Source organism: Denticeps clupeoides, chromosome 4, assembly GCF_900700375.1.
Source record: "Denticeps clupeoides chromosome 4, fDenClu1.1, whole genome shotgun sequence".
In the NCBI taxonomy this organism is placed as follows: Eukaryota; Metazoa; Chordata; class Actinopteri; order Clupeiformes; family Denticipitidae; genus Denticeps; species Denticeps clupeoides.
This window is the reverse complement of record NC_041710.1, coordinates 19779275-19795372: the sequence shown is the minus strand read 5'-3', so window position 1 is coordinate 19795372 and position 16098 is coordinate 19779275. Positions and strand designations below refer to the sequence as shown.

Sequence of the window (16098 nt, the reverse complement as noted above, 5' to 3'; positions counted from 1 at the left end):
CATGAGATCAGGTCCATTGATGAAGCCCAGAGATTACCTCTTGAGAGGAACTTCCAGCTCATCAGTTCATACCAGAAGTATCACAGTTGTAGATCACATCAAGTTTTAATTGTCACCGTTTTTTTAATCAATGCACAATATCATTCAAAAATTATTTTTCTTCACTTTCAGTCCACCCACTGGAGCACAGCCTCCAGTTCTAGCTCTCTGTGACACTTTTACAAGTGGACTCCCAGTTGGCAGTTCATTAAGGTCTGCATACTAGCCTTGCTCATACTGTGCCAAGATGAAAACTTAGTTTCCATGTGCAATTAAACAGACACGTGAGAGCTGCACGTTTCTAAATAATAATGCTGCAAATTGCCATTCTGGTCTGTACATGGAACATTGTCCAGTTTTTTTGGCATTAATTTTAATCGATTAATCAATTGATTTCCACACAGGTCTAGGTTTAGTCTTTGTATTTCTTACTCTCATATCATTTAAAATACACGAGAATCACAATTACACTCTACATCTGTCAAAGTATTGAATCTTGACACGGAATAAAGAAATCAATCTGCCATGGTAATGTCCACAATTTGCCCATGCTTGCCACAGCTATTGAAAGTCAAATTACTATATAATGATGTGAGGGTGTGGTAACTGGGACCACCGGAATCAGCCTTCATGCTTCTCAAACATAAATTGTCACTAATAAGACTGATACAGCAATGACCTGCAAGAACACCAAAGGTTTGTTTAAAAAGCTGTGAAATATTTGTGTCAATTAACTGACAGTATGACAGATTTTCCATAAGCATATTATAAGCATACTATTATGAGACTACTGATGTTGTGGTGAATTGTTTTGAATTGTGAAGCATTTTTCTATTTAGGTGATCCGAAACAATATAGTAAGGCTCAACAATCCTGTCCAGTTCTGCTCCATCACAGTGTGGTCTGCAACAGCCACCAGCAGATAGGAACAGGGTCCAACGTACAGTCAGGAGGGTGGAAAATTTTTACTGGCACTCCCCTGCTCGCCCTCCAGGAAACTGGCAGGAAAGTTATCACATACACCAGTGGTCACAAGAACATTGTCACCATCTCAACATCACCTGTGTAGACAGCTGACCTGTAATACCAGTTACATTCCTTCCTTTGACAGATAGTTTACATACAAATAGTTTACATACACTGTATAAAAAGTTAACAATAACCATAATTGTGATTCTGAATGTTTTTTTATTCACGTTGTGCACTATTTAAATGAAACCTGGTGGCTCCAGCTAATGGACTTTTGTTTGGATGCTGTTACAAATATGTGCAAAGCCTTGCATGTAGAACTGCACCTGCTGCATGATGAATGGAGGATTTAGATTTAGAATACATTATATGCACAGTGTGGTTCGTAAGATTTTGTTGCAACCACTTGATCCTCATCAGATCAGAAAAAAAAACAACTTATATTTTATTCTATTAAAAAGATATCGGGAGATTTTCACGTGACTGTTCTTCGAGCGCTTCCGCGTCCGGAAAGGGCGTCGCTCTTCCTCATCCAATAGGAGCGCTAGACGCCGACCACGTGACCAGCCTCTAAAAAAAATTAGGGGCGCAAAGTTCCTGAACGCGTAAGTTGTCCGCCGAAGAAGTGTGTTTTCCGCGTATGGGGATTTCTCCGTATTCCAGCGGCGTGTGTGTGTGTGTGTGTGTGTGTTTACAGGCGATGGGCCGGCTGGACGGGAAGGTGGTCGTGCTGTCTGCGGCGGCGCAGGGCATTGGCAGAGCCGCGGCGATAGTAAATATCCTCAACCGATGCCGCTCAAGTCGCGGGCCGTGCTGCTCGCTGCATCTTCTCGGCTGAAGGCCGACGCGTGCGATCAATTAAACAGCATGATTAATTATTAGAGAGTTGCTGGTGCGTTGTGCATTTTCATTATTGTAAGCCCGGCCTAAGAGAATTGCTTTATTAATTATTCCATCACACGTCAGCCCCTCCCCCCCGATTAATGCAAATACAGCGCAGACTATTGTTCTTGTAGATGATTGAACAAGCTCCCAGTCTCGCAGCAGGCATTCCCAGGCCGAGCTTCCTCGCTTGAATTTGCCGGAGCCCTCAGCAGATATCAGTGTCAAATTACCCCATCTGTGCGAAAGCAAGCTCGTCGAGTCAGAATTCCCCGAGCAGGATGCAGGAAGCTGCTGGTGGGCCTGCCTCCTGTCTGTCTGTCGGTGGGCAGAGCGAAATGTCATAATATATAAGCCTCTTTGTCTATTTATAAGTAATTATTGATGGGATCGGTTTTGGTTGAAAGGTCTGAGGCGATCCTGTAAATGGCTAATTATGAATTAATTGCCCTTCAGGCCTTTGCCAAGGAAGGGGCGCAGGTTATTGCAACTGACATAAATGCAGAGAAACTGAAGGAGCTGGACGGCCATGCAGGTAAGAAGGAGCCTCTGCGCTGCGTGGTCTGGTGCTGCCATCTATCGGTCAGTGTCAGTCGATTCAAAATTGTAAAGAAACAAATGCTGCATGTAAGAGGAATATCTTTGCAGAAGATGTACCTTGCACAAGTTCATCAGTCCACCAGTAAATGATTTATATTAGCATTTTGATCTGCATGTTTAAAAAAATCATTATATAATGGGTAAAGCATACATGCCTACCACTGTGTACTTTAGCATTGTAATAATGTTGTTTATTGAGAGCATGTATTGGCACTTTGCTGTTGACCTGCTAATCACAGTACTTTGTCATACATGCAAGGGGTTTCCTCCGTTAGGCTTTTAAGTAGATCTAATCCACCACAGTTTGGGGTAAGATGTAGTACGACGTTACTATAATTAGCCAGACCTTTACCGAAAGAAAGAGAGGGGAACAAAAATAACTTCAAAAGGATGCACACTGCTTTGTAGTTTTCTGGGTGAGTATGTGTGTATTCGTTCCACTCCTTAAACACTAATCTCATTAATCCTGACACAAATCGCTCCATGTGACCCAGGCTAGATCCCCTACTGGATGCACATCCCACTCATCCGGCTTCTTTGAACCGTTATTTATCTATTGCTCTTTATGTTGCATTAAGGAATCAAGACCAGGGCTGTTGATGTAACCAAGAGGGACCAAGTTGAGGCCCTGGCAAAGGATCTTGACGAAGTGGACGTGCTATTTAATGTTGCTGGGTAGTTCTACTAAAAAAAAAATACCCTCAGATATTAATATATTCTTCATACATAAATTCTTTCAGGGTGGAATATTATAACTTTTTTATATATTATTCCAGTAGTGGGCACATTCATAGAGTGCACCGTTTTCATGAATTACAAATATAGAATAAAATTTTAGGCACTTCTGTATTACATTTTCATCCCAGATTATGCAAATAACGACCTTATTTTTTATGTAAATTTAAGTGAATGTATTTAAAGGCTTTAAATATTTTAATTTAAAAAAATCAGTATTAGGTTTTAACTTTCTTTGAAATTTATTTCCATATTCACCTTAAGGCCACATGGAATTTAAATTTTTGATTTCAGAATAGACATAAAGACTACGGCTTTTTACTTTTCAAATTCGATACTAATTTTCCTGAGATGTGCTGTGTTTATCCCATGGCTTTGTATTCATATATTTCCGCTATATTCTTTATCCAGTAGCATGTCTGTGGACCGTTACGTTTTAATGTCACTCAAAGTTGACAATCCTGGCTGCTTATAATTGACTTCTATAAGAATGTGAATTTAATTTTTGAATATTGAGTGGTCTTCAACAAGAATTTCACACTGTGTTTTGATTCCAGCTATGTTCACCATGGCTCCATACTGGCTACTGATGAAAAAGACTGGGATGTTACTATGAACGTCAATGTGCGCAGCATGTTCCTTATGATCAAGGCTTTCCTGCCCAAGGTGACCTTGACGCTCTGGTCTCTGATTGGTCGTATTAGCCTATGCCCGCCCTCTGCTGGGCTGCCCGTTAACGTTGTCTGTACCCCTGCAGTAACCTCTACAATGAGCTTTGACATTACATGTTAGCCTCTAATCCTTTAATACTAATGAACTGTTATGATCCTGAGAATGAAGCCAAGTCAACAAGTCCTCAAAGGCTTTGAACTCTCAAAAGCTGTGTGCTTTTTTATGTACATTTTATTGTACATTTATATTGTTTTAATGTTTTTTTCTGTGCTGACACAGATGCTGGCCAAAAAATCTGGAAACATTATTAATATGGCCTCAGTGGCTTCCAGTATCAAAGGTATCAGGTCACGATACATTCCACTTTTATAATTGCTTAACTCATTATTTAAAAAATGAACCCCAGAGGCATTTATCATCATTTTGCAGACAGTGAAAATATTGAACTGCCAACACCGAGTACTGCTGTGTTTTGTTAATATTGTCTTTTCTGCTCCAAAATGTAGGCGTGGTGGACAGGTGTGCATACAGCACCTCCAAAGCTGCAGTCATTGGCCTCACCAAGTCTGTGGCAGCTGATTTTGTCGACCAAGGCATCCGCTGTAACTGTGTTTGTCCAGGTAGGCACCTTTTTAAAAAAAAAAAAAAAAGATTATTTGACGCGTGAATACACATTTTGATTAGTAGAATGATTTCAGGGACTGTTGACACACCGTCGCTGAGAGAGAGAATCCAAGCAAGGCCCAATCCTGAGCAGGTACTGTAAATTCTGCTTGTTTTTATTAATCGGTCACATGCGTACTACACAACATGCACTCGCAATTGACTGTAGGTGCACTTTGTGCGTGTCGGGTTGGAGCAGTGCTTCTCAGTTATTTTCTGTGCCAGTTATCTCCGTCTCTCTCCACCTCCGCAGGTTTGCTCACTGCACTTCATATATTCCCGCGTGTTCTTGTTCGGTGCTAAAAAAAAAAAAAATTACTTCACAAACCATTCTGTCTCCATATTAATAAACACTTGATTCGGTATTTAAAAAGTGTCTGCAGAGGTTGTCATTATCATTCTGTGGATGGTGGAAACTGCCTACGGGCGTGGAGTTTTATGTTTTTGGCATGACTTGGCCTGGTGTTTTTACCCTTAGGCTCTCAAGGACTTTCTTGCCAGACAGAAGACGGGTAGAATGTGCACCCCTGAAGAGGTGGCACATCTTTGTGTTTATCTGGCTTCAGATGAGGTTTGTCAAAGTTGTTTTTAACGCAAAGTTGGTTGCACAGTTTTATTATTTGCTATTTTATAAATTAATTTCATAAAAGTGACAGAACCCGTTGACAGAATCAATGAACCCTATAAAGTGACTTTGGAACTAATTGTTGTTGACATTCCATTCATATTCCAACAGCATGAAAAGTCCTTTTCTTGGTCATGTAATGTAACTGTGCTGAACACCTTTCCCCTCAGTCTGCATACGTGACCGGAAGAGAGCACATCATCGACGGCGGCTGGAGCCTGTGAAGTAGCTGCGGCTCTTGGAGATGCCAAAGTGATTTGAAATAGTTCCCTTTAGATATAACCAAAAGGAGCTGCTGTGCATATGATTGCACTGTAATAATAACAACTGTAATCGCTGTTGCAATAAAGCCACGTTGTGCCTGGAAAGTTTGCATCATGTTTGAATGACTTTAATAAAATGCGGAGCAATGATCGGAAGTTGTTCCCGAGCGTTTACGTTTAGATATAACCAAAAGAAACTGCTGAGCATATGACTGCACTGTAATAATAACTGTGATTTGAAATAGTTCCCTTTACATATAACCAAAAGGAGCTGCTGAGCATATGATTGCACTGTAATAATAACTGTGATTTGAAATAGTTCCCTTTAGATATAACCAAAAGGAGCTGCTGAGCATATGATCGCACTGTAATAATAACTGTGATTTGAAATAGTTCCCTTTAGATATAACCAAAAGGAGCTGCTGAGCATATGACTGCACTGTAATAATAACTGTGATTTGAAATAGTTCCCTTTAGATATAACCAAAAGGAGCTGCTGAGCATATGATCGCACTGTAATAATAACAACTGTAATCGCTGTTGCAATAAAGCCACGTTGTGCCTGGAAAGTTTGCATCATGTTTGAATGACTTTAATAAAATGCGGAGCAGTGATCGGAAGAAGTTCCCGAGACTGCCGAGCATATGATTGCACTTTTAAAGAGATCTGTGAAATAAAGAGACCGTTCGGGACCGTATTCGCCCGTGTCCAGCGTGGTTCCTCCTGGAAGGGCCGCTCCTCCTCTGGCCTCCGTCGCCGCGTGTGGTTCGTTTATCGTGTCGCCGGCGTCACGGCCGTTTAAGCGGCGCGCCGGAAGCAGGTCGCGCGTTTAGCGGCTCGGCCTCCTTTATCCGGTCCCCATATGCCGCGCTGCGCGTCCCCCCGACGGCGCCATATGGCGCCTTAAGTCCGCGGAGTCGCGCTGACGACGGACGTCACGGCCTGCGGTCAGTTCGGCCCTGCGATGGTAGTGTTCCCGTCGCGACACGACCTCAGATCTCCTCCAGTCCCGCCTTCATTTCGCCGCTTCTCTCGTCTTCCTGCGATGGATCCGGCAGGATTGCGGGTGTAGGAGCCATGGACAGCGCTCAACCTCGGCCCCTCTCCTCCCAGTCCCTGAGGACCGAGGATGGCGCCACCTCCACCGGGAACCACGCTGAGGTTCTCCAGCCTCGATCCTGCATAATTGCGTTATGATATTTTTACCTCTAGGTGTTGCGTGTTATGCCATATTTGTTGGAACATGTATGCGTATGTAGGGATGTGTTAATCAGTTTTAATTTTCCATCTGTCTGTGTGTGTGTGTGTGTGTGTGTGTCTCCAGCTACATCTCAATGTGAACCAGTCAGTACAGCTGCTGGCGAAGCGTTCTGACAGCAGTGTGACGGAGGAGACCATATATGTTCCACGAAACGTGTCATCGGTGGACGCCTGCACCAACACCGAACCTCCGGACAAATGCTGCGAAAAACTGCAGATGATCTGGCCCCCCAGGGGCATCATTGCTCTTCTCATAACCAAAGGTTGGTCAAACTGGCAGTGATCCTGTCCATTTTGCTCTACTCACTTCCTGATCATCCGAGGGTCCGCATCTGTAGACTGCACATCACAAAGCTCCATTCGAGAACATGAAATAGTGTGATATAGACGTTTTAAACTCCTCCTAGAACGAAAGTTCTAGAGAAGTTCAAGATACAGGGAATCGTTTCATCTTTTCGATAAGAATCCAATGACCGCATTTCTTCCCGTCTGGCCCAGCCACCGTAGCCGCTGTGATCTTTGGGGTGGTGTTGTCCATCACCGGAAAGGAATGCCTGCCGGGGGGCAACCTGTTTGGGATTGTGGTGTTGTTCCTCTCTGCTGTCACCGCAGGAAAACTGGTGAAGCTCATTCGCCTGCCCCGACTGCCACCGTTCCCTCCACTTTTAGGTAAGAAGTGAATCTTGTTTTTTACTTGTTTTTCTTTTGTGCATGTGCAAATGAGACTTGGTCCAACTTGTCCATCCTCAAATTGTATACTTAGCATGTCAAGCTACCAAACGTGTATATATATTTACTCTGTGTGATAAACTGGCCTGGTCGTATAGACACACCTCTGTTTGCTGCATCAGGCTTTATCAAGGTCGACCTTTTAACTGGTCAACGTAGTCACCAGTCCACCTACAAAAAGGACGTGCCCATTTACAACTGCTGTTGCTGCTCTGGTTGGTTATTTGGATTTATGTCTTTTTGCTCACTGTTTCTGGACACCAGTGGAAATACTAGTTGCCGCCACTTGTATTTGTGCATTCGGAAGTTCTGGATCTTTACTGTTAGTGGACCTGGCACCTGCACTCAGTTGTGCTGAAATTGGTTCCTAAAGTTCCGTCTTTTCCCCTAAAATAAATCCTTGAGTGTTTAAATGCGACCCCCATAATTGAAAAAAGTGCTGCCTTCCCAAATAATGAAGTATTATAAGTGCACTCTCTCTCTCTCACCAAAAAAATGTGTTTTAAGTGCTGCATTTGCCAAAATATTCCTCCCACTTGGCGAATGTGAATTTTTCCTCCTGCACCTGTCCAGTCAGCCTCTAGCCTGAAGGTTTCTGGAGGACGGAGAGGTGATTGTTTTTCCTCTCGCCTGCAGGCATGCTCCTGGCCGGCGTTCTCCTCCGAAACATCCCTGAAGTCACCGAGGCCATCTACATTGACACCAGGTGGTCGGCCTCTCTGAGAAACATCGCCCTGGTTGTTTTTCTGTCCAGAGCAGGCCTGGGGTTGGACAGCTCGGTGTGTACATGAATGCAAATCCTTCTGATATATATTTTTTAGATTCCATTTCAGTGAACTTTAACCTTTTTTTTTCTCAAGAACAGGATAAAAAAATATACAAATTTATGCATTTTAAATGTTCATTAGGTCTGGATATTGTCAGCGATTTAATTGGCAGGAACGTTCTGTTTGTCCCCAGGCTCTGAAGACGATGAAATTTGTCTGTTTTCGACTGGCCTTTGGGCCTTGTCTGATTGAAGCCCTCACCATTGGCCTTGTGTCGCATTTCATCATGGGACTGCCATGGATCTGGGGGTTTATCTTGGGGTAATGTGCAGTACATCATATTGTAAATATTTCTATGTGCAGTCAAATCATTTATTCAAATTAAGAGTGTGTTGAACGATAGAACACATATTGAGTCATGTTGTGCATGTGATTTCCACTCTGTGGAGGATTTACAGCTGGTTTCCTCATGAGACTAATTTGTCAGACCTATCAATATTTGTCATTTCTTTTCTAATGCAACTGTTAATTCAGCAACCAATCATGTGGTGTCACCTTGCAGTCTACAATTGCTGTACTTCATGCAGTCTGTCCTTCATGCAGAATGATTGTATAGCTTGCTGCTTGTTGTGCTGCAGGTTTGTCTTGGGCGCAGTGTCATCTGCGGTTGTTGTGCCCTCTATGCTCATGCTGCAGAAGGATGGCTATGGTGTGGAAAAGGGGGTACCCACGCTCCTCATGGCAGCTGGAAGTATTGATGACATCCTGGCCATCACTGGATTTGGCACCAGCTTGGGCATAGCCTTTGCGACCGGTACATTTGGCACTGAAGCAGACGGAAGACTTTGCTTGCGCTTTTGCTATTGTTGCTGCATGCTGTGACTTGGTTGCCTGTTGTGCCTGTGATTCGCCAGTAGGTGGCCTTGTGGCCATGACATGCAAACGTACCTGCAGAAATGTACCTAAATATGAACATTATCAAATAAAATAACCACATTAGTGTATGTGAACTTTCTCTGAAGGAGCCACGTGGTTTAACATACTGAAGGCCGGGATGGAGCTGGTGGGGGGTGTAGGTGCCGGAGCAGTCATAGGTTTTTTCCTCCAGTATTTTCCCAGTGAAGACCAGGTGGGTAACCTGGAGTCAGTCTGTCTGACAGACAGACATATACGTTTCTAACACTTAACAAAATATGTGAAAATCCTAAAATCTGTAAATGATGGCTCTTTCCCAGAAACACATTGTAGCACAGCGGTTCTTCTTGTTGCTGGGCCTGTCTGTCTTTGCGGTGTTTGCCAGCAGCGTGGCGGACTTGCCTGGCTTAGGAGGCCTTTGTACGCTGGTCATGGCCTTCGTAGCAAGACTGGGCTGGAAGAGAGAAAAGGTCTGTATCTCTCTCGCCCTCTTTCACACGTTTTTTCTTGCTCTCTTCCTTCCTTCACTGAGAAAGAAATATGTAGTGCACTACAGAGTGTATTTTTCTTTTCCTTGCTTTACAAATTATAATATATGTATATACATTAATATAATGTATTTCACTCCTTTATGTGTCAGAGTTCTAGTGAGGTATTGTTGCAGTTGTGCCAATGAATGATGTTTCATATTCTTAGGCTCCTATAGAGGCCATGCTGAAGCGGGCCTGGGATATCTTCCAGCCCCTGCTGTTCGGCCTGATCGGGGCAGAGATCAGCATCACAACCTTGCAGGGCCACACTGTGGGTAAGCATTACTCATGTTGTCTGATTCACTCATCTATCCAAACTGCCTACTGGAAGTTGCATGGGGGCAGAAGAAAATTCTAAATCACTGGACAGAGACAGACAGTCTGTATTTATTAACAAATGTGTGGAAATGTGAGCTCAGTATTAATTAAATATTCACAAACAGCTAGTCAGTGTATGTGGTGAATTTTTCATGTTCATCCCCAGGTCTTGGCGTGGCTGCTCTGCTCATTGGACTGGCAGTGCGAGTTCTCTTCACGTTCATCATGGTGTTACGAGCGGGCTTCAGTTTGAAAGAGAAGATATTTATAGCACTGGCCTGGATTCCCAAAGCCACCGTACAGGTACATGGTGTTTGCGTTTATGGATCTGGATGACAGTGATGCTGTGAAAGATGAAGATGTCTATATGATGTCATATATCCTGGTTTTTCAGGTCGATTCTTGTTTGCTCCGCTGATGTGCTATGGCTTGTCACCACTTTCAGCACTATAATTGTATTGCAGTGTCAATTGCATTACATTTGTAATTTAGTGGATGCCCTTATCCAGAGCGCCTTACAATCAGTAGTGACAGGGACAGTCCCCCTGGAGACACTCAGGGTTAAGTGTCTTCCTCGGGGGCACAATCGTAGTTTGTGGGGTTTGCTTTGTCTGGTTCATGTTTTACCCACTAGGCCACTACCACCCCTGCTAAATGAAGTAAATGTAAAGTGTAACTTATAACAGTATTGCCATGTATAATATTAGATTATTATTATTAATGATCTACCATTCCCTGCCGAACCACTGATATTTGAAAAAAAAAAAAAGTATTTGCCTGAGGGATAAGAATCACACTGATTTGAATCACTATTTGAGAATGTGATCGGTCAGGATACTATAATGTTGCTAAAGCTATAGCTGCTGGGGCACTTCACACTCCCATACTGTGCCACATTGATGCATTAGAGTGCGCCAGCCCGGTTGTTGCCCAGAGCCGAGAGTTCCTGTTCCAGATGAGTGTTCAACTTTGACTGCATTGTTAACGTGAACGGACGTAGTGCATTGCATGCTCTGTGTCTGAATGTGCAGGCGGCCATCGGCTCTGTGGCACTAGACATGGCACGCATGAAGCAGGACACAGAGATGGAGAAGTACGGGATGGAAGTCCTCACCGTGGCTGTGATCTCCATTCTCATCACCGCGCCCATCGGAGCACTGATCATTGGGCTGCTCGGGCCACATCTGCTCCAGAAACCCAAAAGCACTTCTCGATGGGGTAATCCACACACACCTCTGGAATTATGTGAAGAGTTTGAATAATTTTTAATTAGAACTGTGACTAGAATAAAAAAGTGAGAAAAAGAGATGGGTCCCCATAAAGCTAATAGTATGAATTTATTAATATAACTGATATTCTTACCCATAGTTTTAAATGCAGTTACAGGTTCAGTTCTCCTGGAGCTCAGTGTAAATTATTTAATGATAGAACGCCTATAAACTTTGTTTATATGGAACAGTGCACCATACAAGCAGCCCCTTTATCTCCAAAAATGCCCGCCAGTGGGAGCATTTGCATGCCTAGAGGACGCAATTTGTTTACAGCAATGCATGCTGTGTTCCCCTGCAACCGTATCCTCGGGATTGTGTTCGGTTTTGTTCCAGCATGCAAATTTTCCAGACACATAGACCTAAAGGAGGTGCTTTTAGTGACCCTACAGGGAGCACACGTTTTCACTTCAGGATGCTGCAGGCTTGCTCTTTGATGTTCTTCTGATGATGTTTTATGTTAAAAGGTTCACAGAGCAGTCGGTCAGGTGGTACCCCGGTTACATACGAGAGCGCCATCTGATCTACTGTCCACCTCTTTGTCGAGCTGGAGAGTGAAGAGGTGGCAAGGGTGCTACTGAGGCGGAAGTGACAAGTGTCACCCAGAGTGAAAAGGAAGTGCTGTACACGGTCATTCATTTCCCCACATCTAAAGGGTCCCTTGCAGCCATTCTGCAGGGATTAATGGACCTTATGTTTACAGGCTAAGGTCATTTTATCTGACCTGCTCCCACCACTGGGCGCACACTGTCCTTTTGGTTTAAAAGGAGGCACCACAATGAAGTTCTAACAACTTTTGTTATTTATTCAACTTCTAGTGTGATATGTACCTGATATACCTTTTGAGGTTTAGTTCGAGTTTACAGATTTATTTAAAAATGTTGTGATGTGAAGGGATCAGTTGGCAAATACATTGATCAGAATTCATTACTAAGATTAAATGATTATGTTGAACAAAGCCTCTATGAAACTCAGGTAATGATGTTTGTATCAGAGATTTCCTTTCTTAAATGAAAAAGCATCTTCATTAAAAGGTCGATGAGTTTAGATTTGACTTTTTTAAAAAATGTGTATTTTTATGTCTGCAAATATTTTATGATTCTTGAATGTTAGATCATTTTCTAAATGCACAGCTTGTTTAGGGTTACATGTTTACAGTGAAGTGTAAATGAATGAATGCTATTACTTTGAAATAAAATGCTATATTTAGTGAAACATGTATTTAACCAGTGTGTGTGTTTTTCCTCTCTTAGTCAGTTATAGAGCCGTGTCATGAAATCATATCAGCTATGTGATGCCCCCCCTTCTAATAAACAGATACTTGTTGGTCTTTCATGGGTGTATATCATTTTCCTTATTTAAAAAAACATTTATTTAAATATTCAGATCATTTAGAAATGCAAAACACTTACAAACCAGTATGACCCTGTGCTGAAGATGTACTTGCCTGCTAGTTTTATGAAGTACAGTCCAGTGACGCAATCCCTATATATGACGTAAACATCCAACAGCATGATTAAAGGAATAAAAAAAAACAAATGCAGTTTCTTTAAATAATTGATTAATTTTAATTATTTTACAAAAAAAAAAAATCATGGTCTTGCTCTAACTAAACACCAGAGGAAAGATGCTTTTTTTGGGGGGTGTTTCAGACACCCAACACAGAAAACAAAAATGAACAATATTGTTATGAATTCCTGTAGTAGCATCACCATTGTGAGGAATAAAACAGGTGAACAAATGAACATGGAACATATAAATACTCAAGGCTCAATTTTGATAAAAGGCACACTTTAGCAAATGTCAGAGTAACAGAAAAAAAACATTTATCTTGGCTCACAATAATTCCTACAAGTGCTTTTCTAGACGAAAAAGCCAAAACAAACAGGGGCATAAACTAAAAACACTCCTCCTTGCAGCTGACTCAAGGTCAGTTCCTTGGTAAGATTGAAAAAGTTTGTATAAATGATGCTGGGATAAAAAAAAAAAAAAAAAAGAAAAAAAAAAACTGCATTTAATTGTAAATTTTACAGTTGGTCACGACACGAATCCAGAAGGCGATCTAATGCAGTTCTTCGGCACCCCAGTCAAACAACTAGTTTTGGCCCGGGGAGTTGCTTTAAAACTACACTGGAATGACCAAACTCACAGGCATCTAGTCGCTAGACTAACTACGTCTCTTGTTGGGGGAAGACCTTTTTTTCAGGCTGTTAGTATTGCACTTGAGAAGTTACGTGGAGGAATCTGGAGAACTAAATCACTGTGTTCAAATGAAAGGAAGAAAGTATTCCTGCTTGGCCCCATGTTCTGTGCTACGTCTGTTCTGGTCAGAAACTAAGTACGATTTCCCGGGTCCCTCTAATGAAATGACAAACAATGGCAAGAGTCAGAAGGACAAAAAGTAGACATGTCCCTAAATAAAGACAAAATAAATCTTAAAAAAAATAATAATAATAATAAGAAGAAGAAACCAGTCTGTGTGGGCTGAGCTTCCTCCATCCTGAAACACACCTCGAGCACAGATTAAAGAATCTTCTTCTTCAGTATGAGGGGACCCACGTTATCGCCCGTCAGCTCGTTGTGCTTTATGTGCGATTTGTCACAAACAGGGAACTGACAAAATGAAAGAAGATGGGCGTCATTATAGTTAGTGCCTGAATGCCCTCATGTTTCATCATGTCTCTCTCAATGATGCCATAACACACAACACATCTTACTGTTTTGGAGCGCCAGCATCTACAGTAACAGACGTTTGTGCTCCGGAGGTCCTCAATGTCGATCTCGTTCACCACTTTGGGGTTTTCTTTTTGGATTTTCAGGTTGATTAGACTGTCTCTCTGCTTCTTCTTCTTGGGCAGGAAGGGCCGGATGGTGAGATACCCCAGCAGAGCCAAGATTCCCAGCAGGGGCAACAGCCGGAGCCATTCTGAGACTGAGAGAAAGAAAATGATAACTTCTAAACACACACACACACACACACACACACCCTAATCTGATAGAAGGCTGCCCCAATTCTAGCCTGGAAGGCAGCTCTTCTCTCATGTCATTAGAACGCTCACTATATCGCTAACCACAAAATCCAGATCCGTACAGAGACACTGGATAAAGAGTGGGGACTCCCTATGGTGGCAGGGGTGGCGCAGTGGATAAGGAAGCGGCCCTGCAGGGCGATGGCTAGCGGCCCTGCAGGGCGATGGTTAAAAGCGGAGGACGCATTTCGTTGTGTCACCGTGTGCTGTGCTGCAGTGTTTCATAATGACAACCACTTCAATTTTACAATAAATGTCTGTCTATCGTAAACATTTTAAAAAAATTCCACTCTGACATTTGAAAACGGGTTGGGGCGTGCAGAACGGTGGGCTGATTCTGGAGACCTCAGCGATTGTGGGATTTCACATAAACTGAGCTGAAACAAAGTACCATGATCTGCCAATTTTCCACATACAGAAAGATGCCGCTATAGATCCCTCAGCATCACTTTTTTCTAAGAATATGACACAAGCAGCTGACTGTCACACTGCGACAGATCGACCGCATCTCTGATTGGTTAGGGAACATGACAAACAAATTAAACCTTAGTGATTTCCTTACTGGCAAAGACCATTTTTAAAAAAAAGCATCACGATCCTATCAGCTTCAGTCTTTCAAAGTTTAAAAAGTTTCCGCACACATCGCTGACATCTTAATGGATCACAGCAGGAAAGGCAAAAAGCCCAGCCCTGTCTACTTCAGCGGAGGTCTGCTGGGCAGTGGTGGCCTAGTGGTTAAGAAAGTGGCCCCATAATCTGAAGGTTGCCGGTTCGAATCCCAATCCGCCAAGGTGCCACCGAGGTGCCACCATCCCCATACACTGCTCCCCGGGCGCCTGTCATGGCTGCACACTGCACACCAAGGGTGATGGGTTAATAGCAGAGGACACATTTCATTGTGTCACCGTGTGCTGTGCTGTGAATAACAATCGCTTCGCTTGCATTACTTTCTCTCTTTCATTAATAAAACCTGGCCAAGCTGCGCCTTGGCTTTGAAGAAATGCAAAGTCGTGCTAGTTCCACGCGTCACAGCCACGATGCAGCTTTAGTTCAGCTGCTCATAATGGGCCGATCGCGCTTCGCCTGAAACGTGTCGCCACACACGCACGTCAGCCGAACCGGTCCGAGCGGGGAAGACCTCTATTCTCCCCCGCTGCACATCCAAGAACCACGTTCTCCAGTTAAGTCGCTGGATTCTGGTTAAGGTTAAGTCATAATGGGGTTAATGAGGTTAAGTCGCCGAATTGTGCCGCATGTCTGTCATTATTGTTAAATAGTCCCGAGGCTGGTGTCCCGCGAAGCTCCAGTCCGGACGCTCAGTTGGCGGCTTGTCTGAAAGCGTTGCGCGGTGCCCCACCGACCTGTTAATCTCGCGAAACCTCCGATGGACTCCGGCAAAGGCAGCTTCTTGAGGTAGGCTGGGAGCTGGACTTTTATGATCTTGGCAATGGTTTCCAACACCATCTTGAATGGGTCTGTGCAGGACTTCGGTACGCGAACTTAGATATTTCCTGTGGTGTAGTTACGTCACTACGTTGTTTCCGTAGCGCCGGGTTCGGAGCGTTCGAGGTAAGGCGTAAAATGATTTGTGGATGGAGAGCTGTTCGTACTTCGACGCAAAAAACTTAAGCCAATCGGCGACGGCAGAGTTGGGACGGTCTGATTGGTCGACAAAATTAAAACAGTTTTTATAGAGATATGATTCTTGTTGTGGGTTAACAAGGTCACATTTTGCAGATATTTTGTTTTTTTTACTAATGAAATGTAGTTTAATCAAATACTATCCATCTGGGATGTATTTATTCATTTATGCAATAACCAATTTACTGATAGC

At 43.1% G+C, this 16098-nt stretch overlaps 3 protein-coding genes and 1 long non-coding RNA gene across 5 annotated transcripts; 2 read left to right on the top strand and 2 right to left on the bottom strand.

Moving 5' to 3' along the window:
- The first annotated feature begins 1532 nt into the window (after positions 1 to 1532).
- Positions 1533 to 6017, top strand: bdh2 (3-hydroxybutyrate dehydrogenase, type 2). 2 transcript variants are annotated; one of them, XM_028977170.1, is made up of 10 exons: positions 1533 to 1613; positions 1706 to 1780; positions 2347 to 2425; positions 3069 to 3165; positions 3783 to 3891; positions 4177 to 4237; positions 4404 to 4517; positions 4596 to 4654; positions 5039 to 5131; positions 5356 to 6017. In XM_028977170.1, the coding sequence occupies exons 2-10, from the start codon at positions 1709 to 1711 to the stop codon at positions 5407 to 5409; spliced, it is 738 nt and encodes a 245-aa protein (XP_028833003.1). In that variant the 5' UTR covers positions 1533 to 1613; positions 1706 to 1708; the 3' UTR covers positions 5410 to 6017. The 2 variants fall into 2 exon arrangements, with proteins under 2 accessions (XP_028833003.1, XP_028833001.1); XM_028977168.1 differs by lacking the exon at positions 1533 to 1613 and having other exon boundaries at positions 1620 to 1780.
- LOC114788517 (uncharacterized) lies at positions 3606 to 6685 on the bottom strand. The gene is made up of 3 exons (XR_003749550.1): positions 6132 to 6685; positions 4611 to 4859; positions 3606 to 4525 (listed from the first exon to the last, which is right to left on the bottom strand). It is a non-coding gene; the product is annotated as an uncharacterized LOC114788517 (long non-coding RNA).
- Positions 6166 to 12450, top strand: LOC114788515 (sodium/hydrogen exchanger 9B2). Its single transcript, XM_028977167.1, has 12 exons — positions 6166 to 6609; positions 6773 to 6971; positions 7207 to 7377; positions 8074 to 8216; positions 8398 to 8525; positions 8843 to 9018; positions 9227 to 9333; positions 9440 to 9589; positions 9816 to 9924; positions 10134 to 10270; positions 10999 to 11185; positions 11703 to 12450. The coding sequence occupies exons 1-12, from the start codon at positions 6526 to 6528 to the stop codon at positions 11756 to 11758; spliced, it is 1647 nt and encodes a 548-aa protein (XP_028833000.1). The 5' UTR covers positions 6166 to 6525; the 3' UTR covers positions 11759 to 12450.
- A 223-nt stretch (positions 12451 to 12673) lies between these two features.
- On the bottom strand, positions 12674 to 15787 carry cisd2 (CDGSH iron sulfur domain 2). The gene is made up of 3 exons (XM_028977436.1): positions 15626 to 15787; positions 13953 to 14167; positions 12674 to 13848 (listed from the first exon to the last, which is right to left on the bottom strand). The coding sequence occupies exons 1-3, from the start codon at positions 15726 to 15728 to the stop codon at positions 13759 to 13761; spliced, it is 408 nt and encodes a 135-aa protein (XP_028833269.1). The 5' UTR covers positions 15729 to 15787; the 3' UTR covers positions 12674 to 13758.
- Positions 15788 to 16098: the final 311 nt, after the last annotated feature.

Coding starts and splice junctions, on each gene's coding strand:
- bdh2 (XM_028977168.1), top strand. CDS start 1,649: ATGGGGATTTCTCCGTATTCCAGCGGCGTGTGTGTGTGTGTGTGTGTG. Junction 4,238..4,403: donor AGTGGCTTCCAGTATCAAAG/GTATCAGGTCAC, acceptor TCCAAAATGTAG/GCGTGGTGGACAGGTGTGCA. Junction 4,518..4,595: donor CTGTAACTGTGTTTGTCCAG/GTAGGCACCTTT, acceptor GAATGATTTCAG/GGACTGTTGACACACCGTCG.
- LOC114788515 (XM_028977167.1), top strand. CDS start 6,526: ATGGACAGCGCTCAACCTCGGCCCCTCTCCTCCCAGTCCCTGAGGACC. Junction 9,590..9,815: donor TGGGCTGGAAGAGAGAAAAG/GTCTGTATCTCT, acceptor TCATATTCTTAG/GCTCCTATAGAGGCCATGCT. Junction 9,925..10,133: donor CTTGCAGGGCCACACTGTGG/GTAAGCATTACT, acceptor GTTCATCCCCAG/GTCTTGGCGTGGCTGCTCTG.
- cisd2 (XM_028977436.1), bottom strand. CDS start 15,728: ATGGTGTTGGAAACCATTGCCAAGATCATAAAAGTCCAGCTCCCAGCC. Junction 14,168..15,625: donor AGGTTTCGCGAGATTAACAG/GTCGGTGGGGCA, acceptor TCTTTCTCTCAG/TCTCAGAATGGCTCCGGCTG. Junction 13,849..13,952: donor GATGCTGGCGCTCCAAAACA/GTAAGATGTGTT, acceptor TCATTTTGTCAG/TTCCCTGTTTGTGACAAATC.